At 46.6% G+C, this 25,305-nt stretch overlaps 1 protein-coding gene across 10 annotated transcripts in view; it reads left to right on the top strand.

Moving 5' to 3' along the window:
* The first annotated feature begins 1,054 nt into the window (after positions 1-1,054).
* The window catches only part of LOC118542288 (heparan-alpha-glucosaminide N-acetyltransferase), an 86,453-nt gene continuing 62,202 nt past the window's right edge, over positions 1,055-25,305 (top strand). Inside the window, exons 1-6 of one of the 10 annotated variants that reach the window (XM_078069551.1) lie at positions 1,581-2,113; positions 2,718-2,907; positions 3,983-4,074; positions 9,091-9,170; positions 9,336-9,638; positions 22,320-25,023. In XM_078069551.1, the coding sequence (XP_077925677.1) occupies positions 2,858-2,907; positions 3,983-4,074; positions 9,091-9,170; positions 9,336-9,638; positions 22,320-23,090 (1,296 nt within the window). In that variant the 5' untranslated portion in view covers positions 1,581-2,113; positions 2,718-2,857 and the 3' untranslated portion in view covers positions 23,091-25,023. Of the gene's footprint in view, positions 1,109-1,211; positions 1,541-1,580; positions 2,114-2,671; positions 2,908-3,982; positions 4,075-8,259; positions 8,358-8,989; positions 9,171-9,335; positions 9,639-22,319; positions 25,024-25,305 lie in introns of those variants that run through there. The other 9 variants (XM_036102360.2, XM_036102362.2, XM_078069553.1 and 6 more) reach the window with 9 other exon arrangements.

Raw genomic sequence — 25,305 nt, 5'->3', positions numbered from 1 at the left:
GCAGGCTTCCCGCTGCTGAGCAGGGAGCCTGATGCGGGGCTCCATCCCAAGACCCTGGGATCATGACCTGAGCTGAAGGCAGACGCTTAACGACTGAGCCACCCAGGCACCCTGTGCCATGAGTTCTGTTCAGGTTTTATAGTGGTGTTCGGTGGGAGAGAAAAGTTTTCATGTGTTTTCTCCATCTTACCAGGAATCAGCCCTTCCTATCCTTGAAATCTCTCCTTACTGGCTTTCATAGCTTGTTCTTTATACTTCCTCTAATCCTGAAATCTAAGTTTCCTTGAGCTCAGATCGGCTCTCCTTTTCTCTGTATGTTTTCTGTCTTGGAGAGATCATCCCTTCTAAAGCATCACAGGATCCTCTGAGGCAGGAAATTCCTATAAATGGGGGGAATCTTTATTACTGCACCCTTCCCCAGAGATGTAAGGTCCTACTGGATATTAGCTTGGACCACCATTCCATTTCAAATTCAAAATGTCTTCTCCTTATGCTACCTGTTCTGGTAATGATGCTTTCTTCCACCCGAAACCCATCTAAAGCCTTTGTACAGTCAGTTCTGCTAGAACAGGATACATACATTCCTATATCACTATGCTATGCAAAATCATGAATAAAAACCAGGGGCCTTGGGGCGCTTCAGCGGCTTCAGCATCACCCGGAGGCCTGGTTAAAGCACAAGTTGCTGGACCCCACCTGCCTCCAGGTCTGGGATGCAGCCGAGAATCTGCACTTGTAACAATTTCCCTGGAGATGTGAAGCATCGGCATCTGGCCTGAGGACTACCCTTTGGAGACCACCGCTTTGCAACGACCGGGAGCTTTTTGAAAGCTCTAGATCTTCTAGCTCCTCTCCACCGTAGCCAGCACCAGGCTGGCGTCCAGACTAAAACAATAATAGATGAACACCTCGTTGTCCTCACGGGCTCGGAGAGAAGCCAGAAGAGGAGAGCGGTGGGCGGGCGCCCCTGGGCTGGAATCCCGCCCGCGCCGGCCTCCAGGTGCGCGGCGGGAGGCTGACGCCAGGGGGCGGCCTCGCGCTCGCCCTGCCGGGGCTGGTTTCCGGCCGCGCCGGCGCAGGAGGCCGCGTGCCCGACCGGGGGCCGCAGGTAGGCGCGGCGGGCCGGAGGTGGGGGGCGGTTGGCGGGCGGAGGAGCGCAGGGAAGCGGCGGGCGGGCGCGCAGCGTCCCGACCGGACCCGCGAGAGCAGGGGGCTGCGGGGCGGGAGGGCGACTGGGCTGCCTGTGGGGCCTTCCCTTGTCGGGCGGCCGCCCCGGGCCCGGCAGCGAGCGCCCCACCCCCGGCCCAGCTGCAGCTTGGCGTGGCGGACGACCCGGCCCGGCCCGGGCTTCGGCTCCCTCCTGCCGGCGTCTGTCCTGCTCGGGATTCTTCGTGCCGCCGCTGCCAGCCGCCTCCAGGCGCGGGGCTCGGTGGTCGGGGTAATCCTGTGCCGCTCTCTTTTTAAAGGCTGGCTTAGCCGTGTGATTAGTAGTCTTGTCTTCTCTGGCCTTTTTACCTTGACTGTAGCACCTTAAGGCTAAGTAAGCATCCGAAATATTTAAAATAATTATTTTAATATGCCTTGTGTTCTGTTGGCAAGATGGGATTCTATTCTAAATTATATTGGGTGGCACCAGTTCGTTTCTTTTCTGGTTGAATTGAATAGTCTGTAAATCGGTAAAAACTAATTTTGTGCTATTGCTTTTCTTTCTTCTAAATGAGCTGTGAGCGTAGAGCAGTGGTTTCCAGTTTTTTCCATTACCAACTTTTAACTCTCAATGTCAGAAGTCCTTTGTCTGAACAGTGCCTGAATTTCTCCTACCCAGCTGGCCCCACATCTTTATTCCTTGCAAACCAGCAACTGTCAGTGTCATTTTGCTTATTTCTGGACAGCAGAGTTCCTTCAGCCATACAGCCTATCCGGAGCCCTGGGCAGCCTACTGCCTACTCCAGAAATACGCCTTTAAAAGAAAAAGGCCCATCAGGTGTTGGGGTGGGCTAAAGATTTCTTTAAGAAATGGGCAGTCTCAGATCTACCTCCCACCCCATGCAGTGACCATGCTATGTTCAATTCGGTCCAACACCTGAGGGGTTGCAGGATTTAGAGAAAGAAGGTGAGTTTAAGGCCAGAAAACTTGGCTCCGCCATGTACAGTTTAGTGACCTTGGCTAAGTCACTTCACCTCATTTTCTTATGTGTTAAATGGGAATAATAACAATTATATATGCCTCACAGAATTGGTGTGAGGTTGACACTGTGTAAAAGTTAGTTGAATTTTTGGGTGAGTGTTTTTTTTTTTCTGAGGATTCAGAAGTGGATCTGAGGGCTTAGGGATAATTGAAAGATTATTGAGGCATAACTTCCGGGTCCACAAGAAAGGCATTAAATGGTGTGCCTGGGTGGCTCCGTCGGTTATGGGTCTGAGGACTACCCTTTGGGGTAGTGTGGGGCGCCTGGGTGGCACCGTCAGTTAAGGGTCTGCCTTCGGCTCAGGTCGTGATCCCGGGGTCCTGGGATCTACCCCCACACCCCTGCGTTGGGCTCCCTGCTCAGCAGGGAGCCTGCTTCTCCCTCTCTTGCTCCCCCTGCTTGTGCTCTCTCCCTCTGTCAAATAAATAAAATCTTCAAAAAAAAAAAAAGGGTGAGTAATGATCTAACGTAGATTAGAAAATAATGAATTTTTAGAGTTCTACAGAATTTTCTACCTGATGTTGGCAGCCTTTGTGTGGAAATGAAGAAAGTGGTATCCCTCCAAAAGAAAAAAAAAATTTATAGGCTTCAGGCCCTATAGAAAACACTACTACCTGTGGCAAGATAGGATCGTGGAAGGTCACAGCAAGGGGGTTTGAGAAGAAAAGATGGTGAACTCAGATTGGAGGAGGTGCTGGATGAGAGTATCAGGGGACAGGTACGTGAAGAGAGAAAGAGCAGATTCAGTGGGAGTGCGAAAGCAGCAGAGAGGAGTCCTGAGTGATCAGGCAGGCAGTGCATTTTTACTGAGCCCTTGCCGTATGCCAGCTGCTGAGGATACAGGGGTGCTCGAAGCAGGCGGGCAATCCCCCGGGATTCACAGTTGAGGAAGAAGGGACGCACATGCCAGAGCCTGGGCATCTCAGAGGAGCGACTTCGAGAACAGAGGGAAGCTCCGGGCCTAGAGGGTGGGGTGCAAGGAGGTGTTTGGAGAGGTGGACAGAGGCTGGAGCTCAGGGGGCCTTATAGGAGTTTGGACTTTGTCCTGAGGACAGAGGAGGATGGTTAGTTGGTTTTAAGCAAGGAGTGATCAGATTTGTGCTTTAGAAAGATCACCCTGTGTATGCCAGCAAGACACTTCCCACACGTGCAGAGGAGGTGTGTACAAAACTCACTTTGCTGGTGGTGGTAAAGCTAAACACGTGAAGATGGCAAACCCAGTTGGATGTATCTGCATGGATGAACCTCGTAAACCTAATGTTGGGATTTTAAAACAAGTTGCAAAGGATGTATACAGTACTACTTGTATGCAGCTTGTAAACGTCCATGTATTATGTGCTGTTATTTATAGGCACATACTGGTGGTGAAAATACAAAGTATGTGTGGAAATTCTATACACCAGTGGTTCTTGGGCTTTAGCATGCATCCGAATCCCCTGGAAGACTTGTTAAAACAGAGATTTCTGGGCCTCACTTGAGAGTTTCTGATTCAGATCTGGAGTGAGGACTCAGGAACTCACATTTCTCACAAGTTCCTGGGTGATGCTGCTGCTGCCGGTCCTGGGACCGCAGTTTGAGAACTGCTGATGTACATCAGCTTGTGGGCGGTGGTTACTTCTTGGGAGGGAGCAGAATAGGACCAGGAGGGGTTCCAAGGGGCTTCAACTATATATGTAATATTTTATTTCTATAAAAAAGATCTTCAAAAAGCTATGATGCACTGTTACTTGACAAAGCTGGAGGGGTGTTCATGATCTTAATTTTTAGTTTTTTCCATGCTTGAAACATTTCAGGAAAGAAAAAAAATTCTATTTGCTGTGTGGACAATGGACTGGAAAAGAGAAAGAAGTGGGAGTCCATGCAGGAAACTGTTGCAGAAGCCCAGGTAAGAGATGCTGGCGGTTTAGACCAGGGGGTGGTAGCAAGAAGGGGAGAAGTGAGCAGATTTGAGAGAGGTTTGGGTGATAGAATTGACTGGACGTGGTGATTGGTGGGTTTAGAGGTTGGGGGAGGGCGGAACCAAGTCACCTGTTTTGTGACTTGAGCAAGTGGGCAGGTTGTATGCCTGGCACAGTGAGGGAATCCTGGAGGAGGGGCATGCTGGTGACAGGAAAGAGCTCAGTTATGGACATCCCAGGCCTTGATGAGCCAGCTGAGTGAAGTGTAGGAGGAAGATCCGGGCCACAGTGGAGACTTAGAAACCAATGCCATCACCATGTGCGTGAGGGAGATCACATGGAGGGAATGTGCAGGGTGGAAGGATGGTCTGCAACAGACCCAGAGGGATGGCATCACCCAGCGCAGGGATCGGCCACCTTCTGCCCGTGACTTGTGTTTGTATGACCTCCGAGCTAAGAATGCTTTTTACCTTTTTAAATGCTGGGGGGAAGATCAAAAGAGGAATAATCTTTTGTGACACATGAAAACTATATGAAATTCAAATTTCATTGTCCATAAGTAAAGTTTTATTCATGGTTTCTGTAATGTGGGGGGCTGCTTTCACACCCTGGTGACAGAGTTGAATGACAGTGACAGAGAGCTTGTGGCCCGTCATCGCCTTACACTGCCATTTGGTGCCCCACAAGTCCTGTGATGCACTTGTCACTGGATTTCAACTTTTGGCCCCTAAACCTGAATATTTACTGTCTGGCCCTTTACAGAAAAAAGTGCTGTTTCTTGACCTAAGGTCTAAGTTGAGACATACTTGGCCATTTTGAATGTTGTAGAAAAGAGAGGCAGTTTTTTATCCATTTCCTCAAGAGCACCTTCTAAGAATCAGGTGCCGCTGGAGGAAGCCCACGAGACTGTGAGGGCCGAGTGGGAAAAGTCGCCATAGTTTCAGTTGAAGTCCCTGAAGACAGGCGGGAATGGGCCAGAGAGAAAGACCCGGGCCTGGAGTCTGTGGGAAAGGTGAGCGAACGCCGTCACGACCCCGACGGGCGTAGCTGGAAAGACGGAGGGGTAGGTGAGCAGACCCACTGCGCCAAGGAAGGGGGAGACTTGGGTGAGGCTGGAGCGATGCAGCCCAGCCAGGGTTTGCAGACGTTGCGTTTGGGAAGCATTTCTGGTATCCGTTTAAGTTGAGATGTAATTCACATACCATTAAGTTTGCTTTTTAAAGTGTACAGTGCACTGATTTGTAGTATATTCACAATGTTGTGCAGTCATCACCACAAACAATTCCAGAACATTTCCATCCAAAAAGAAATCCTGTGCCCATGAGCAGCCACTCTCCATTTCCCCTTTCACTGAGCCCCTGGCAATCACTAACCCACTTTCTGTCTCTATGGATGTGCCTGTTCTGGACATTTCATGTAAATAGAATCCTACGATATGTGACCTCTTGTGTCTGCCTTATTTCACTTAGCATCGAGTTTTCGAGTTTCATCCATGTTACAGCATGTACTAGTGCTTTATTTCTTTTTATGGGTGGTTAATATTCCATGTATGGCTATATCAGATTTTATTTGTCCATGTATCAGTTGATGGACGTCAGGTTATTTCCACTATTTGGCTGTTATGGATAATGCTGCTGTGAACATTCATGTACTAGGGACTGAGGTTCTTATGAATGTACGTTTTCAGTTCCCTTGGGCATGTACCGAGCAATGGATTTGTATGGGTAACTTATGTTTAACCTTTCAAGGAACTTCCAGACTGTTTTCCACCAGCAATGTATACGCGTTCCTATTTCCTCACATCTTTGTCACCACTCATTCTTCCCTGACTCTTTGATGACAGCTATCCTAGTGGGTATGAGGTGGGCTCTCTTTGTGGTTTTGATTTGCATTTTCCTGCTGGCTAATGAAGTGGAGCATCCTTTCATGTGCCTGTTGGCTCTCTGCATATCTTCTCTGGATAAATGTCTGTTCAAGTCCTTTGCCCATTTCCAGATTGAATTATTTTGTCGTTTTACTGTTGAGAAGAAATATTATTTTTGAATTGTCCATTGGACATCCAAGTAGAGACTTCAAATTAGCAAGCGTGGCATTCTGGGGAGGCTGGGACTGGGGCTTTACACCGGGAGCTGTCAGCCGGTGGGGACAGCGAGCCTGAGCCTGGACGAGATCGCCTAGGGCGTGAGTGCGGAGGTCTGTCCAAGCCTTGGACACTCCAGCAGCTTAGAGTCAAAGGCAGGAGGAGCCGCCAGAGTGCACCTTCCTAACAAAGGCGTTTCAAGGAGGAGGGAGTGATCAGCCATGCCAGATGCCACTGGGCGGACTGAACTGACTGCTCTGTTCAGCAATAGCGAGGTCATGGCGATTTGGTCAGTGTGGGTGGAGTAGCAGCAGGTTCTAGAGAAAGAGAGGGGGGTGATGGAGATAGCGAGCATAGATGGTCTTTAAAGGAGTTGACCAAAAAGGGAAGAGAGATATAGGGCAGTAACTGGAGGGGACAGTGGGGTGACAAGGGTGTTTCCATGGCAGGAGAAGTTAGGGTGCACTGGTAGTGATTGGGGAGCAGGGCGGAGGCAGCGTCCTGAGCAGGTGGGAGACAGGGAGGGGTCTTGTTTGCACGGGCACAGGGCTGGGAGCTCAGGTCAGCTTGTTGTCATTGCAGCAGAGAAGGGAGGGGGGCAGGAATCTGCAGTGAGGTGTTGGGGGCTTGTGGCTCTCTGATTGCTTCTGGTTTTTCAGGAAAACAGGAAACGAGGTCATCAGCTGAGAGTCAGGTTTGGGAAGGACGGGACACAAGTTTGGAGAGAAGGGGGGCCTAGGCCACTGGAACGAACCTATCAGGTTTATTGACCCATTGCAGTGAGTGAGACCACGCAGCGGTGGGACATGGCCTCTCAATCAGAGGAAAAGAGTTAGTACAGAATTTGCGGGATGGGTGGAGTTTAGGCAAAATTTAAAGAAAGTGATGTTTTGATGGGCTCAAAGTTGAAGCAGGGCGGCCTGGAAAGAGGTCAAGATCTGATCTGGACTGCCAAGTGGACCCCAGGGTCTGGTTCCCGGGAGACCACGCGGTTCGCGTAGATGCGTGTCGTCTCGGAGCCTGCTTCTCTGCAGCTCTGCACCCAGTTGGAAGTGGAGGTGGCTTCCCTGTGTCAGAGGGACAGCTCCCCCTGGCAGGAGCGGGATGCTTCCCTAATTCTGGTAGGACTTAGAGTGGCAAAATTTCTGATAGCCTGGGGCTTTAGAGAGCAGAGTTTCTCAGTGAGTAAGAAAGCAGTCATCATTCAGAGAAGGGAGTTGCTGATATTTTATAGCCGCAGTGTGAACCTAGGAGAAACGCTGTTTTCTTTTTTTTTTTTTTAATTTTTTATTATGTTAGTCACCATACATTACATCATTAGTTTTTGATGTAGTGTTCCATGATTCATTGTTTGTGCATAACACCCAGTGTTCCATGCAGAACATGCCCTCTTTAATACCCATCACCAGGAGAAACGCTGTTTTCTATGAGCTTTGCAGCTGGCTTGGTCGCTCTCTGTTGTCCCAGCGCTATGAATGGCAGGTGGGTTTACTGTCTCCAGGAGAAGGCATGAAAGAGCTGTCTTCTGATTCTCTTCGTGGCTGTCGCCTCTCGGGCCTTTGGTCTCAGCGTGAATCCTCAGAGAGGTCTTCTGGGCCGGCTTCATCCAGGGCATCTCCTCTCTGTTAGTCTCTGTCCTTGAAAGCTCAGCACAATATACAAGCAGGAGCTTTTTTATTTACTTATTTGTTGTCTCTCCCCTCCACTGGTTTCTCCCTTAGGTCCAAGAGGACAGGAGCCATATCTGTTTATTTCCTCACAGATCCCCGGTGCCTAGAGCACGGTTGAGCATGTGGAAACAGCTTCATGCATGTTGAGTGAATGAGTGGCAGGCATTCGGTGATGGAGGTCGGGGAAGCAGGGGGTGGGGATGCAGGACTCTGAGCTCAGACCAGCGGGCCGGGCTCTGCAATGGCAGCCAGGCTGTCAGAGGACTTCCTGCAGCTTCTGCTCCATCCTGGGGCTCCAGGGCGCTGGCATGCCCAGACCCTGCGAGGGCCCCTGGGCAAGGCCATTGCAACTATTGCCATTTGTCTATGTGCACAGTTGCAGTTTTCATTCAGCAAACCTCCTTTCTGGTACTTTGTGGCAGAGTATTTTCAAACCAGTGCCCGGGGCCAGCCAGGACACTGAGTGGCCCAGGTGTCTGGGTGGAGACCTGAGCTGGGAGAACGAAGACGCTCCTGGAAGGTAACCCTTCCTGTGACAGTCGTTTCGGACATGGGAAGCACAGGGTCAGTTCTGTCACTAGTGTCCCCAGCACGTACCAGTACTGACACTTAAGTGAGCACACTGGTATGCCCATCTCCCTTGTCCACTCTGGTTCACACGTACGTAGCTCCTGCCTCAGGCACCCTGAGTGTCAAGCACCTGACATCCAGGGTCCTTCCAGCCGTCTCTCCCCTCTGGGCCCCTCGGCCACCCCACAGCTAGGCAGTAATGCCCACCTCCCCCATGAGCCTCACGCCAGGCACCAGTGCTAGAGCTGAACTGGTGAGTGTCCAGCCTTCTCGGCAGTGACTTGCTGCGAAGATCACCTGCGGATCATCCTCTCGCTGTTCTCACCACCGTTTCTCTAGTTCCTGTGCTTCTCAGCTCTACCCCACCCTACTGCCAGAGCCCTCACCCCGTCTCTTCCACCCCAGTACATCTTTCACACCTACTGAAGAGTAGCCTTGCTTCTTAAAAACGTACTTCCAAGGAATATCCGAACTCCTTAGCTGGGTTCAGGAGGCTGTCCGTGTTCTCGCCCCCACCCCCCCATCCTGTCTAATCTCCACTGCTCTCCTTTGTCCATCTGTCCTGGCCCCATGGGACTACAGATGCAGCTTGCTTTCATTTTTCATTTGTCATTTTGCTGAACTGCTGTGGGAGAGACATAAAGTCAGACACACACATACCCCTTCCTTCTAATCAAATCCAGAGTGGATGAGTCCAGACTGGCTGAGAATAAAAAGACACGGATTGTGGGAACGCCGACACCGAGCATTTAGAATGAACCTGGTAAGCAATACCTTCTTTAATCCTCACAAGGACCCCAACGCATGCAGGATCCTTGGGCAAGAGAGGCCCGAGAGGCTGTGCCTTCTTTTAACCCCTTGTCACCCAAACCCCTTCACGGATGTGAAAGCTGGCTATGGTTACTTCTTGTTTGCTGTTACACGGCAGGAACCTGCCGAGCACAGCGGCATGGGCGGGAAAGCCCAGGACGGCGGCCGAGGCGCCCCCCGCAGAGCGCTGCCCGCTGCCCTGGGGCTGCTGCTGCCCATGGCCCTCCTGAACGCGCTCCTCTACCTCTGCCTGGCCTGGGTTTTCATCGCCCCTCCCCCCTCCGCGCCGGCCTCCACCCACTGTCGCCGCGGACACTTCAGAATGGGACAGATGAAAAACTGTTCACCGTGGCTGTCCTGCGAGGAGCTGAGGACCGAAGTGAGGCCGCTGAAGCGTGTCGGGGAAGGAGCCGTGAAGAGAGTGAGTGCCGGGTAACATCCGAGTGTTAATGGGGTGGCCTTTCAAGGTGGCAACTTGGCATTATGGGTTACGGCTCCTCAAAATATTTCTACCCTTGAGCCCAGTGATCTCTTGTCTGGGACTTTATCCTAGTCCAGTGGAAGGTAAAAAGCTAAATGCATCAAGGAGTACTTTGTTATTTATAGCAATAGAAAACCAGTAGTAATTACTGTAAGGGAATAGTTAATTATGGTCTGGCCACTTGATAGACTATTCTGTAGCCATTAAGTGTGTTTAGGTGCCCCGTGTAGCAACATGAAAAAAATCTTAGGATGAGTGAAAAAAGCAAAATGCAAAATTGTACAATACATGATTTTCAACCGCAAAATTAATGCAATTTATGTAAAAAAATATAGAAATGATAGAAATTGTGCTATGGTGAAAGATAATGGGCAGTTTTTTTCATTCTTATTTTTCAAACCCTATCATGGTATTATGTTGACTTTTTAAAAGCTTTTTATTTTAAAAAGAGAAACCAAAGGGGTGAATTCGGATAGAAGCTTCACGAGCCCTTGTCTTCCAGGCAGCCGGTGTCTGCTGGCTGCACTTTGTGCAGTGTCGGTTCTGTGGTCGCTGAGGCCCACTGACGCAGCAGTGTCTCTAGGGGCCAGTTAAGGACTGTTGCACAGAGTCCCTTTGTGCGGACGTATTCAGTGATTGGCAAGAGGGAGGGAGCAGAAAATGCATCCATGGGCCTGCAGCTTGATGAACAGCTGGCTTTTGTTTTGGGAGACTAGGGTACCATGAATGTGGAAAGAAGACATCTTATTTATGGTTTTTTTTTTTTTTTTTAAGATTTTATTTTATTTACCTGAGAGAGAGAGAGACAAGAGATAGCGAGAGACATCATGAGTGGGGAGGAGAGGGAGAAGCAGGCTCCCCGCTGAGCAAGGAGCCCGATGCCCTGGGATAGTGACCTGACCGGAAGGCAGACGCTTAACTGACTGAGCCACCCAGGCGCCCTGGAAATGAAGAAGTCAGGGAGAAGGGAAAGGAATTTTTATGCAAAGTAAAACCATAGAACAAGGTAACTGTTTTTTTTAAAGGTTTATTCATTCATTGTAGGTGCTAGAGCTGTGGCAATGAATTAAACAAAGACCGTTGAAGCTTTCTAGTTGGGGGATGAGACAATGAATAAGAAATAGATATGCAAGGGGTGCCTGGGAGGCTCAGTTGGTTAAGCATCTGCCTTCGGCTCAGGTCATGATCTCAGGGTCCTGGGATCGAGCCCTGCATCGGGCTCCCTGCTCAGCAGGAGTCTGCTTCTCTCTCCTACTCTCCCTCTGTTCTCTCTCTGTCTGTCAAATAAATAAAATCTTAATTAAAAAGGAAAGAAATAGATATACAATAAAATATGTTAATGACATGTGCTGGGAAGACAGCAGGGCAAGGAAAGAGGCACAGCTTGCTATTTTAGGTGGTCAGGGTGATCTGAGAGTGAGTCGTGTGGATATTTGGGGAAAATATGTTCCAGTAAGAAAGATGGGTACCAGCAGAGGCCCCAAGATGGAACATGCCTGGTTGTTCGGGGACCAAGGATGAGCCAGTGTGACCAGAGGGCAGGATGAGAAGGGAGATAGCACACAAGGTCAGAGGAGGGCCAAGTGGTGGCCAGGGCACGGGGGGCTTGGTAGGACCAGGAGAGCCGTTGGAGCAATTTGAGTAGAGAGAGAAGGTGTTGTATGTGTGGAGAGGAGACCAAGGTGTTGGTGAGGGTGGAAGATTGGTTAGGCCTTGCAGGGGAGAGATGGTCACAGCTTGACAAGGGTGTTAGCTGTGAACCTAGTGAGAAATCAGTGGATTCTGCTCATGTTTTAAAGGCAGAGCCAGTAGGATTTCCCAATAGATCCGTTGTGGGGTGTAAGGGAGGGAGAGGGTGACCACAAGGTTCTTGGTCCAGGCAACAAGAAGAATAGGGCTGTCATTACCTGAGCAGGGAAGACCAGAAGAACAGATTTCGTGTGTGCGTGAGGTGAACATGTTAAGGCCCTGAATGAACATGAACATGGAGACACAGATGGTTGGATGTACAAGTCTAGCATTTGGGTCCAGGGCAGTGGGTGGGAATATACATCTGGGATGATGTTGAAAGCATTAGGATGTGAAGAAAACACCAGGGAGGGATCTGGATAGAGAAGAGGGCTTACACCCAGGTGATTTCTATCCTTCAAAGAGATGACCTTGAGGGGTTGGCTGCCCACTTGTTTCTGTGTTACTGCTCAGAACATTTTTGGATTTCATTTTCAGAATTGCTCTTTACCTTCAAGGATATATTTTTGGGTAGGTAGCTTTTTTTTTTTTTTTTTAAGATTATTTGAGAGAGAGAAAGAGAGAGCAGGGGGAGGGGCAGAGAGAGGGGGAGAGAGAGAGAGTCTTTTAAGCAGACTCTGCACTGAGTGTGGAGCCCGACACGGGGCTTGGTCTCACGACCCTGAGATCATGACCTGAGTCAAAACCAAGAGTCGGATGCTTAACCAACTGAGCCACCCAGGTGCCCCTTGGGAGGTAGCTTTGATGGTGGCAAATTGTTGTTGTTTCAACACAGATTGGAGTTTGGGGAGCTCTACAAATCATGCCCATGCAAATATGGGGTTTAAAAATGTGGATAATAACTCTGAGTCATGTAGCTTTGTTTATTAAAGTGAAGTATGACTGTAAGACCATTACATTGATTTTCTTGTGTCTTTGGCTGAAATTTGCCCTCAGGGCAAAAGCATTTTGCTCACTGGATGTTAGAGCCATCAGTGAGGAGTCTTGTCTGTCTTGCCCCCTTGAGCCCCGGGGCCCAGGGCCCGTGTGGGTCCCAGCACAGGGCAGCCTCTCATTCGTCCGTGCGGTCACTTACGGAACAGCTCCCTGCACGTAACGCGTTTCCCATCACTGGGACCAGCTCCTCCACATGGGCACCGCTCCGCACTGATGCCCTAAGCTGGGAGGCATAAGCTCCTCAGTAGGAATTTCTGTAACCAGAGTTCTTGGCATCCTGCTCTCTGACCACCTCCTCTCCCAGGGCCCTTGCGTCAGTAACTCCTCAATCTCCTCGGGACCTCCGGTGTGTTGATCCCATGACGGTGTCACTTTCTGTCTTCATTCCCGCATTGACCCAGCAGCAGGGACTCTGTGGCTGTTACCCTCAAAGTCGGTCTTGTGCAAACGCATGCAGCAGCTCCTCTCCATCTTTCTCCATCGTGCCTGGCTGGAGAGCCCCAAACCCGGTTGACCCCAGCTGTGCATCTGCGTTTGAGCAGTTGCCCTGGAGGTAGAGAGATGTCCCACAACCCTGCGGTGTCATGTTCCCACAAACCTCAGCCGTGCGCTCAGCACAGCCCAGTGGTCCTACTCTGGTCCCTCCGTGACTTTTCCTTCCCCCTTGCCTTAGCTCTTGGTCTTGTTGCATAAGTTGTTATGGAAACAGGAGCCGCCCAAACGGAATTTCTTCATCCTCGGCCACCAGACCTGTAAGCCCTCCAGCTCAGGTGTCATGACTTCTCATGCTGTCTCTCCCTGAAGCTGTCCACTCTCCTGCACCCTCAGTCAGGTTCTCAAGTCAGCGGTTCTCAACCAGAAGTGATTTTGCTCCTCAGGGGAGCATGCAGCCACCCCCTTTTTCCCCCAGACTGTGTATTTTTGGTTTGTGTTTCGGATTTCCTGGAGCAGTGTGCAGCTCTGCGCCTGAAAGGCAGATTGACCCATTGCTTTTTCCTTTTTTCTTTAATTTTCTTTAATTATAAAAGCACTACATTCAATTCAAATATGCAGAAGGAGGGGAAGTACAAAGTAAAAAGTTCCCTTCTACCTCTTGTACTCTTCATCTCTGATCTTATTCTCTGAGGATAACAGTGGGAGGTTTATCTCTTTTAGATTTTTTTTTTGGTAAATTTTATTTCATGTGTATCTTTTTATTAAGTTTTTATTTTTTAAATTGTTGAAATATTTTTTTTATCAGTTACTTTCTTTTAAATTATGTTCAGTTAGCCAGCATATAGTACATCTTAAGTTTTTGTTGTAGTGTTCAGTGATTCATTAGTCGCGTATAACACCCAGTGCTCATCCCAACACGTGCCCTCCTTAATACCCATCACCCGGTTACCCCATCCCCCCATCCCCCTTCCTTCTGTAACCCTCAGTTTGTTTCCCGGAGTCCAGAGTCTCTCATGGTTTGTCTCCTTCTCTGATTTCTTCCCATTCAGTTTTCCCTCCCTTCCCCTGTGGTCCTCCGTGCTATTGCTTATGTTCCACATATGAGTGAAACCATATGATAATTGTCTTTCTCTGCTTGACTTATTTCACTTAACATAGTCCCCTTCAGTTCCATCCATGTGGATGCAAATGGTGGGTATTCATCCTTTCTGCTGGCTGAGTGATATTCCATTGTATATATGAACCACATCTTCTTTATCCATTCATTTGTTGAAGGGCATCTCAGCTCTTTCCACAGTTTGGCTATTGTGGACATTGCTGCTATGAACATTGGAGTGCATGTGCCCCTTCTTTTTACTACATCTGTATCTTTGGGGTAAATACCTAGTAGTGCAATTGCTGGGTCATAGGGTAGCTCTATTTTTAACGTCTTGAGGAACCTCCATACTGTTTTCCAGAGTGGCTGTACCAGCTTGCATTCCCACCAACAGTGTAAGAGGGTTCCCATTTCTCCACAACCTGACCAACACTTGTTTCCTGTCTTGTTAATTTTGGCTCTTCTAACTGGTGTAAGTTGGTATCTCATTGTGGTTTTGATTTGTATTTCCCTGATGGCTAGTGATGTTGAACATTTTTTCATGTGTCTGTTAGCCATTTGTATGTCTTCTTTGGAGAAATGTCTGTTCACATCTTCTGCCCATTTCTTGACTGGATTATTTGTTTTTTGGGTGTTGAGTTTGATAAGTTCTTTATAGAGCTTGGATATCAGCCCTTTATCCAAACTGTCATTTGCGAATATCTTCTCCCATTCTGTGGGTTGCCTCTTAGTTTGGTTGACTGTTTCCTTTGCTGTGCAAAAGCTTTTTATCTTGATGAAGTCCCAAAAGTTCATTTTTGTTTTTGTTTCCCTTGCCTTTAGAGATTTGTCTTGAAAGAAGTTGCTGTGGCCAGTGTCAAAGAGGTTACTGCCTAGGAGAACCTCTAGGATTTTGATGGATTCCTGTCTCACATTGAGGTCTTTCACCCATTTTGAGTTTATTTTTGTGTATGGTGTTAGAGAATGGTCTAGTTTCATTCTTCTGCATGTGGCTGTCCAGTTTTCCCAGCACCATTTATTGAAGAGACTGTCTTTTTTCCATTGGATGTTCTTTCCTGCATTGTCGAGGATTAGTTGACCCTAGAGTTGAAGGTCCATTTCTGGGGTCTGTATTCTGTCCCATTGATCTAAGTGTCTGTTTTTGTGCCAATACCATACTGTCTTGGTGACTATGGCTTTGTAATATAACTTGAACATTCGCAAATCAATCAACGTGATAGAGCACATTAATAAAAGAGAAGACAAGAACCACATGATCCAGAGAAAGCATTTGACAAAATACAGCATCCTTTCTTGATTAAAACTCTTCAAAGTACAGGGATAGAGGGAACATACCTCAATATCATAAAAGCCATCTATCAAAAGCCCACAGTGAATACCATTCTCAATGGGGAAAAACTGAGAGCTTTTCCCTTAAGGTCAGGAACACAACAGGGATCCCACTCTCACCACTGTTGTTCAACATAGTACTAGAAGTCCTAGCCTCAGCAATCAGACAACAAAAAGAAATACAAGGCATTCAAATTGGCAAAGAAGAAGTCAAACTCTCTCTCTTCACAGATGACACGATACTTTATGTGGAAAACTCAAAAGACTCCACCCCCAAGTTATTAGAACTCATACAACAGTTCAGCAACATGGCAGGATACAAAATCAATGAACATAAATCAGTTGCATTTCTTTATACTAACAATGTAACTGAAGAAAGAGAAATTAAGGAATCAATTCCATTTACAATAGCTCCAAAAACTGTAAGATTCCTAGGAATAAACCTAACCAAAGAGGTAAAGGATCTATACTCTAGAAACTACAGAACACTTATGAAAGAAATTGAGGAAGACACAAAAAGATGGAAAAGCATTCCATCCTGGATTGGAAGGATAAACATTGTGAAAATGTCTTTGGTGCTCAGAGCAATCTATACTTTCAATGCAATCCCTATCAAAAACCATTCACATTTTTCACAGAGCTGGAACAAACAGTCCTAAAATTTTAGAACCAGAAAAGACCCTGAATCATGCCTATCAAAATACCATTGACATTTTTCACAGAGCTGGAACAAACAATAGAAAAGACTCCTAATCGCCAGGGGAATGTTGAAAAAGAAAGCTAAAGCTGGGGGCATCCCAATGCCAGACTTTAAGGTATTATTAAGTTTTTAATTTTAATTCCAGTATTGTTAACATATAATCCCTTTTAGATTTTTATTTTTTAAAAGATTTTATTTATTTATTTGAGAGAGAGAGAGAGAGCACAAGCAGGGGGGGCGAGGTGAGGGAGAAGCAGGCTCCTCAGTGGGGAGGAGGGAGGGAGCCTGAGGATCATGACCTGAGGCCAAAGCAGGCGCTTAACCGACTGAGCCACCCAGGTGCCCCCCTTTTAGATTTTTAAATCCAAGATTACATTAAAAGATCCAGGTACAGTGGCGCCTGCGCAGCTCAGTCAGTTAAGCGTCTGACTCTTGATTTTGGCTCAGGTCATGATCTCAGCGTTGAGAGATGGAGCCTGCTTAAGATTCTCTCTCTCCCTCTCCGTCTGCCTCACTTGCACACTCTCTCTCTCTCAAAAAAACAAAAAACAAAAACCAGGTACATCCTCTGTCGGCCATCTCAAAGACAGAAATACCCACATCTCAAGGGGCTGCCCATTTTCTGAGAGGATTTGGGACAACAATACTATTGAGGAAGAAGAAAGATTCCAGTAGAACCAATTCTTCCAGAAGGCAGAAGGTCCAGCCATATTGCTGTGGACAACCAAAGCATGGTTCAGGTCACACCCTGTGTGGCCTCATGTGTCATTCCATGTCCATGGCCTATGGTGATGACTTTAAGAGATCACAGATAACTGTTAGTGTTTTTATAGCTGCATGTTTTTCCCTTTAAAATTAAAATATAGTGCATTAAAAAGCCATAAAATTTGTGTTGGATCCTGTCAGAAGAGTGGATTTGATTGTTTCCCTTACATTACTCTGTAGCCCTCTAGTTCTGTGTAACATTTAGAAGGACCTCATGCGATCTATTTTTAATGCTTCAGGCTGTCTGGAAAACAGATGTTACATGAATTGTTTATTTATTTATTTATTTTTAGAAAGAGTGCATGCAAGTGTTCCCGCAAGCGAGGTGGGGGGCAGGGCAGAGGGAGAGAGAATCTTAAGCAGGCTCCTCACTGATCCACACAGGGCTCAGTGTCACAACCCTGAGATCATGACCTGAGTCAAAATCAAGAGTCAGACTCTCAACCAACTGAGCCACCTGGGCGCCCCTGAATTGTATATTTAAAGTATGAAATAACAGTGCCCACTTCTCAGTCCCTTTTGCAAGGTCCACCTCCTCATCCCTCTTAACCTTGGGTCATTCTTGTATGCTCGCTCCCTGGATGTCTTCAGCCTCTTGCCTTTACCTGCAGCTAAGACCTCTGTCCTGAACTCTCTAGACTCTTCTATATAGCTGCCTACCCCACATCTCCACTTGGAAGTCAGAAAGGCTTCTCACACTGACTGAGTCCCAGACTATCCCCTCTGCCTGCTTTTCCTTTTTTCTTCCCCATTGCAGTTAATGACAACTTGTTGGCCCAGTTGCTCAGGCCACCAACGTGGGAGGAAGCATCCTGACTTCTCTCTTTTTCTCACATCCATGTTGAATCCATAAGCAAGTTCTGTTGTCTCTGCACTCAGAAGAGATCTAGAATTTGACCACTCCTCAGACTTCTACCCATCTCCCCTCCTTCCATCCAAGCCACCATCATCCTGTACCTGGATTATTTCAGTAGCCTCCCAAGTGGGCTCTCTGCTTCTGCACTTGCCCCCGTCCCATCTCTTCAGTCTGTTCACAGCACAACAGCCAGAATACTGCTATTAAATTCTAAGTCAAATAGCATCCTTATTCCTACTCCATTCCCCTTTGCTCATTCCACTCCAGCCACCCTGGCCTTACTGATGTGGCAGCCTGTGGGCATGCTGCTGCCCCAGGGCCTTTGCCCTTGCTGTTCTTCCTGCCTGGGATGTAGTTCCTCCCAGGTAGCACGTGGCTCATTCCTCTACCTCCTGCAGGGTCTTGCTCAAATGTCACCCTAGTGAGAGCTTCTCTAACCCTATTTAAAATTTAAACCCTTCCCTGCTTAATTTTTCTTCAGAGCACATTTATGTATACTTTATACATACCCTGTTTATTTTCTTTATTGTCTGCCTCCTGCACTAGAATGTAAATTTCATAGTGGCAGGGATTTATTTATTGTTTTGGTTTTTTTTTTTAAGATTTTTATTTATTTATTTGAGAGAGAGAGTGTGTGAGAGACCATGAGCAGGAGAGAGAGGGAGAGGGAGAAACAGACTCCCAGCTGAGCAGAGAGCCCAATGCGGGACTCGATCCCAGGACCCTGGGATCATGACCCGAGCCAAAGGGAAATGTTTAACCTACTGAGCCACCCAGGTGCCCCTCTGTTTGTTTTTTTTTTTTTAAGATTTTATATTTAAGTAATCTTTACACCCAAGATGGGACTTGAACCCACAACCCCTAGATCAAGAGCTGCACACTCCACCAACTGAGCCAGCCAGGTGCCCCAATTTCGGTTTTTTTTATTATCATAAATACTTGTTAAATTTATGAAGACAGACTTGACTACATAGCAGTTAAATTTTTTTTACTACAAAAGACCACATAAACTATTTTCTAAAATGTATCCTTTGTAATAAAGGATCACATGGATAATACATAAAGAGCTCCTAGAAATTAATAAGCATAAAACAACGCCATAGAAAATTGGATAAAGGGTAACGAACATACTTTCCACAGAAGACCTACAGAAATGCCAACAAAGATGAAAAGTGCTCAGTCTCAGGGAAATACAGATTAGTTGGAACAGTAAAATGTTTTTCATTCGTCAGATTGGTACAAAGACTGATAACATCTAGTGTGATCCAGGCTGTAGAACCTAAGATTCGCTCATGCAAGAGTGGAGCGAGTGCATGCTGGTACAGACTCGGGAGGGTCGTGATGGCAGTCCTGTAGTCTTCACTCACCCATCTCCTTATCCAGGCCTGCAGAGTTGGGAATATAAGGCTATTTATTGTAGCATTGTTGTTAATAAGAAAAAAAAAGGGAAATAATTTAAGTGTCCATCGGGTCTTTAAAAATAGATCACATAAAATCGTATTAAATATTATAGAGCTGCTTGGGAGAAAGAACCTGATGCCTCTGACTGCGTCCATGACAAATTTCATGAATCTTTATTATATTATACTTTAGTCTTAAAGAAAGAAATGATCATCTGCAAAACCTCCCTGGCATAGGTGATATACCCAAACTGTGAAATGTTGTGCAGCTTTAAAAAGAATGACTTAGATCTATATATTTATACAGACAGGAAAGCCTGAGGTATCAGCTAAATGGCAAAAGCAAGTTGCAGTGTGATATGTATGTTATAATCTCATTTTATGTCACCCCAATCTCAAATGCTATTTGTAAAGCGTACATGAACACATATGAGAGCACACAGAAATGTCTGGGAGGTTACCCACCAATTAACAGCTTTCCTTTGGGTTGGGGAGTAAAAGCAGGGGAAGGAAATCTCCTGTATTTGAATTTTTACCAAGAAGGGTATTCTTGATTAATTTTATAATTTTTCAAAAAAGGTAAAACTGTTCTAAGTAAGAGTTTTAGAAAGTGTCACAAAGCAACTGAATTAGAGATTGTGGAGAAATGATTCTTAAGCAATCCCTGGCTTGCAGATATTTAACTTTGAAGGTTTCAGGTATTTGAGAGTGATCCCAAAGACTGATACTATTTAATAATAAATAGTATTTAATAATCTTTCATTTATCTGAGGCACAAAAAATCGACATAAACAGGAGTTTAGGAGGAAGTCATGAGGCCTGTGGTTGAGCTTCTCCCACCATTTATTGTTGAATTAATGTATGTATCAATAAATTGTAGCAGCTTCCCTAGAGTGATCACTATTTTTATGTGAAAAATGGGCCTATGATACCGAAACCACCTGCCAGTGCTGGTGGGCACCATGAGGAGGTGGGTCTAAGGAAGTGATGGGTCTCAACAAAAAATACGATTTTTGTGTTAAAGTGTCAAAATCAGTGTTGACTCAGGTCTATGGGGAAAAGTGTTCCATAGAAAAATAAATGTATTATATTCATGAAATTTTTAGTGAATGTAGCAGCCAGAGCAAAATGGCTTTTAAAAAATTTCAAATATAATTAATACAGTGTTATATTAGTTTTAGACATACAAGTAAAATGACTTTTTAATAGAAATTATGATCCAGGGGCGCCTGGGTGGCTCAGTGGGTCAAGCGTCTGCCTTTGGCTCAGGTCATGATCCCAGGGTCCTGGGATTGAGCCACACGCCGCAGGTCATCGCATGTCACACGTCGGGCTCCCTGCTCATGGGGAGTCTGCTTCTCCCTCTCCCTGTGCCCTGCCCCCTCTGCTCATGCTCTGTCTCTCGCTTTCTCTTTCTCTCAAATAAATAAAATATTTTTAAAAATTATGATCCATAGTGAAATTTCTCAGTTTTGGGTTTTTGAAAAGGTCTTGAAAGATTTCTCTTTTAAATATTAAAGGTCAACTGTGGGTACCTGGGTTTTTCCATTAATGAACCTCCCCCCTCAGATCCCAAAGAAATCTTCACAGGTCTTTAACTTACCTCCATTTGATATATTTTTGAGTTCTTTTAAAAAGTGTTTTTATTTTATTTTTTTAAGATTTTATTTATTTATTTGACAGACACAGCGAGAGCGGGAACACAAGAAGGGGGGGTGGGAGAGGGAGAAGCAGGCTTCCTGCCGAGTAGGGAGCCCAATGCGGGGCTTGATCCCGGGACCCTGGGAATGTGACCAGAGCCGAAGGCAGATGCCCAACGACTGAGCCACCCAGGCACCCCTTAAAAAGTGTTTTTAAATGTGAAAATCAGGGGTGCCTGGGTGGCTCAGTCATTAAGTGTCTGCCTTCGGCTCAGGTCGTGATCCCAGGGTCCCGGGATCGAGCCCCTCATCGGGCTCCCTGCTCAGCGGGAAGCCTGCTTCTCCCTCTCCCACTCCCCCTGCTTGTGTTCCTGCTCTCGCTATCTCTCTGTCAAATAAATAAATAAAATATTTAGAAAAAAAATAAATGTGAAAATCATATACATTCATTCTGGAAAAGTTGGAAAATACCAAAAGGCATAAAGGAAAAAAAAAAGATCACCCAGAATCTTATCATATGAAGAAAACATATGGAGAGAAACATTAGCCTATTTCCTTTGATTTCCATGCAATTTTGTCGTGTTTTAATGCAGTTAGAACAATAACATAAAGGAAATTTTGTGTATCCTTTTTCATTTGTGACATTACTGTTATCTGTGAAAACTCTGTCAATTATGCATTTTGCTGACTGCATCCTACTCTTTTGAGTGATCCTGCCATTCCTGAACTAGTCCCCATTTTTTGATGGATGGATAAGTTCCAGTTTATGCTTTTATAAGTAGTGCCAGATTTTTATTCCTAGAGCTTTTTATCTATTTCAGATTACTGCCTGATAGATTTTAGATTTGATGTTATAGGGACTTGATTACTCACTTCACTGTAAGTAGAAGCACAGAGAAACAGCCCTCAGGCGGCAGACGCAGCTTGGGGCAGCCAGCCCCCCACTTCTGAGCCTGTCTTCTCTTCTGCAGGCTTCCACCTTCTCTTTGGAGCTTTAAGCAAAAGGTCCGATGTTCTTAATTACAGTCCTTCCTGCAAGCCTTTCCTAGCTAGTAGAAATGGGGAGTCCAGGGCAGTCCCGTTCGGGCGCTCAGGAGGAACGGGTCTAGAGTCTGCGGGGCACTTCGGCTTCTGCTCTTACAGAACCACACCCCACGTAAAACTGTTGTCGTGACCTAAAATGATTCCTGTTTGTGGTTTACTGTGCTACCTTGAAAGATGAGGAGGTAATACTGTGATGTGTGATGGGCTGGCTGGGCTTGACTCACCACTTTCCCAGTCGTCTCCCCTCCCACTGCCCCCCCCCCCACAATCCGTTTGTGCTGCAGGTGTTTGGAGCTTTTGGTCAGTTTGCCAGTCCAAGCCTTTATCCTGCAGGCCCCTCTCCTGGGGATGCACTTCCCATTCTCCACATTCACCCTGCCAGCCCTAGTCATCCTCTAGACCAACTCCCAGGAGCCTTCCAGCACCCTCTGCCGATGGCCGTCGGCACCCTCACCTGCCTCCATCCCGGGCCTGCCCTGCCTTCCACACCGGGTGCCCGTGTTTGCTCATCAGTGAGCCTTCGGAACCAGACCGAGCGCCTCTCCGGGACTGGTCTGTGTCACCCTCGTTTCTGCATTCTCCATCCCACCCCCGGCACTTGTTGGGGGGCTTGGGGCTCACTGACACAGGGGACGGTTTCGGGGCTGATGTTCTCTGTGGCTTTGTCTCAGGTCTTTCTGTCTGAGTGGAAGGAGCGCAAAGTGGCGCTCTCGAGGCTCACGAGTCTGGAGATGAAAGACGACTTCCTGCACGGGCTGCAGATGCTGAAAGGTCTGCAGAGTAAACACGTGGTCACCCTGCTCGGCTACTGTGAGGACGACAACACCATCCTGACCGAGTATTACCCCTTGGGCTCCTTGAGCAATCTGGAAGCAACGCTAAACCTTTCCAAGTACCAGAACGTGAACACGTGGCAGCGCAGGCTGCAGATGGCCGTGGACTACGTCAGCATCATCCACTACTTGCACCACAGCCCCCTGGGCACGCGGGTCATGTGCGACTCCAGCGACCTCCCCAAGACGCTGTCGCAGTATCTGCTGACCAGTAACTTCAGCCTCGTGGTGAACGACCTGGACGCCTTGCCCCTGGTGAACCGCAGCTCCAGGACGTTGGTCAAGTGTGGCCACCGGGAGCTGCACGGGGACTTCGTGGCTCCAGAGCAGCTGTGGCCCTATGGGGAAGACATGCCTTTTGACGATGACCTCATGCCCTCCTATGACGAGAAGATTGACATCTGGAAGATTCCAGACGTCTCTAGTTTCCTTTTGGGGCACGTTGAAGGGAGCGATATGGTCCGGTTTCATTTGTTTGATATTCATAAAGCCTGTAAGAGCCAGACTCCTGCAGAGCGACCCACGGCTCAGGATATTCTAGACACTTACAAGAAGGTTTTGAATTTACTCAGAGATACCGTGATGTCCCAGACAAGAGAAATGCTATAGAAACCAGTGTCCTTCTCAGTGAAGGACAGGTTTTAGGGAACAAATGGAAGAGTTGTAGCAATTCTTGCCCTGACAGAGAGGTCCTTCCTCTGCATCTGCATGCACACGTGAGTGGTGTTCACCTCCCGGGGACCGGGGTGGAAGCTGCTGAGGGCACACTGGGTTTGGCTGAAGTCCGGCCTCACTCACGCTGATCACTCCCGGCTGCAGAGGAGAGAAGCAGTGAATCTAGCCATAGCTGAAGGAAGTAACAAATATGTAGCCACAAAGAGGCTTTTCTTGCCCTAATTACTGAGTCTGTAAGCTCGTAGGAAATGTATATAGAAAAGGTTTCTAAATGGCAGGATATGAAAGAAACATGCAGTAGCTTTCCAAAGAATTGTTTTCCTCATTTTTTTAGGTGGTAATCAACATGGCCAGGGCCACAGGAGTATTTGCGATCTGTTTCACACGGTATTGTTGAGGCCATCTTTAGTATTTTAAATGACTGTTTAAATGTTTATTTTAATGAATGTGAAATTCTTATGCCATCCTCTTTCCAGAAACCTAAAGGACTATGATAGCATGCTCTTTGAAGATTTGAATGGACAAGGAATATTTAGGACAGCAAGTATGAGGGAAATTATGTTACCGTCTTGGATGGTGCTTATGAAATTCCTGTTTACCTTCCAGCTAGGTTGTCTGTGTCCAGAATTAATTATTGTGAACAATTTATATCAATATCACTCATCACTGGAAAATGTCAAACCCTTCCACTTGAGTTACATGATGGAATCCTTTAGAAAGTTCTTTCTTGGTCACTGCCATCCTCATTTGCAGAGGATGATGGATTTGGTGTGTATTAATCACCACTAATAAGGTGGTTAAAGCTGACATTGGGGGCAAAGATGCCCTGCAACAGATGTTGCCTTCCCTTGAACTTGAGCAGGTGTCAGAATCACCAGAATCATAGGGAACTGGGTCCCACTGCAGAGTCTCTGACTCAGTAGGTCTGGGGCAGAGTCTGAGACTTTGCATTTCTAACTGGTGCTGCTGGTCTTGGGACTACATTTTGAGAGCCACCGCCCTTAACTGTTAGGGAGGGTACTACAGGCGGTAGGATAGGGCAGTATAATTAGTATTATGTCCTATTTTACCACTTGTGGGGCTGATTGGGTCATATGGTTGATCAGAGAGTATGCTTCCCTAGAGTATTTTAACTGTCACTTTTTGTTATAAAAACTCTGCCACAGCCAGCCAGGATGGCTGTGATCAAGAGGATGGGTAATAACAAGTGTTGTCGAGGATGTGGGGAATTGGAACGCTCTGGTAGAAATGTCATATGGTGCAGCTGCTTTGGAAAACAGTCTGGCAGTTGCCCAAAAAGTTAAAAATAGAGTTGCCATGACCCAGCAATTCCGCTCCAGGTATTTACCCAAGACAATTGAAAACATGTCTGTCTACGAAAAATCTTGTACATGAACAGTCATAGTGACATTCATAATAGACGAAAGATGGAAATAACCCAAATGTTCATCAACCGGTAAATGGATAAAATGTGTATATCCATACAATAAGATATTACTCAGCCATGAAAAGGAATGAAGTACTGATACATATTCCAACATAGATGAACCTTGGAAACATTCTGATTGAAAGAAGCCGGTCACAAAAGACCACACGTTGTATATATGCTTCCATTTATATGAAATGTCCGGAACAGACAAATGCATACAAATAGAAAGTAGATTAGTGGCTGGCAGGGGGTCAGGGGTGGAGAATGGGGAGTACTTGCTAGTGAGTACAGAGTTTCTTTTTGGGGTGATGAAAATGTTTTGAAATTATATAGTGATAGTTGTAGAACTCTGAATGTGTTAAGTAACTGAATTGTATAAAAGGACAAATTTTATGGTATGTGAATTATATCTCAATAAAGCTGAGGGAAAAAAACCCACCTCCGTGCCAAGGCTGTGTATCCCTTATGACTCTCTTCACTTGGTGTAGGTGGTTATTGTGTGGAGTTGTTGGTCGTATTACCCTATTCATGATATAATTCTTGTTTGAGGGTTTTTCTTTGCTTTTGGACTTTGCATTGGAGCAAAATCATCAGGCTAAACAAATTTGTTTTGAAATATTGACAGCAGAGCTAAAATAAACAGCATGGTGTGGGGGAAGGGGCACTGTGTTAGGGCCAGAAGACCCGAATTCTAATACCAGCCCCGCCTCTGATTCATTG

This window comes from Halichoerus grypus, chromosome 3 (genome assembly GCF_964656455.1).
Source record: "Halichoerus grypus chromosome 3, mHalGry1.hap1.1, whole genome shotgun sequence".
Lineage (NCBI taxonomy): Eukaryota > Metazoa > Chordata > Mammalia > Carnivora > Phocidae > Halichoerus > Halichoerus grypus.
Note: the sequence above shows the minus strand (reverse complement) of the source record. Positions and strands in the feature narration are given on the sequence as shown.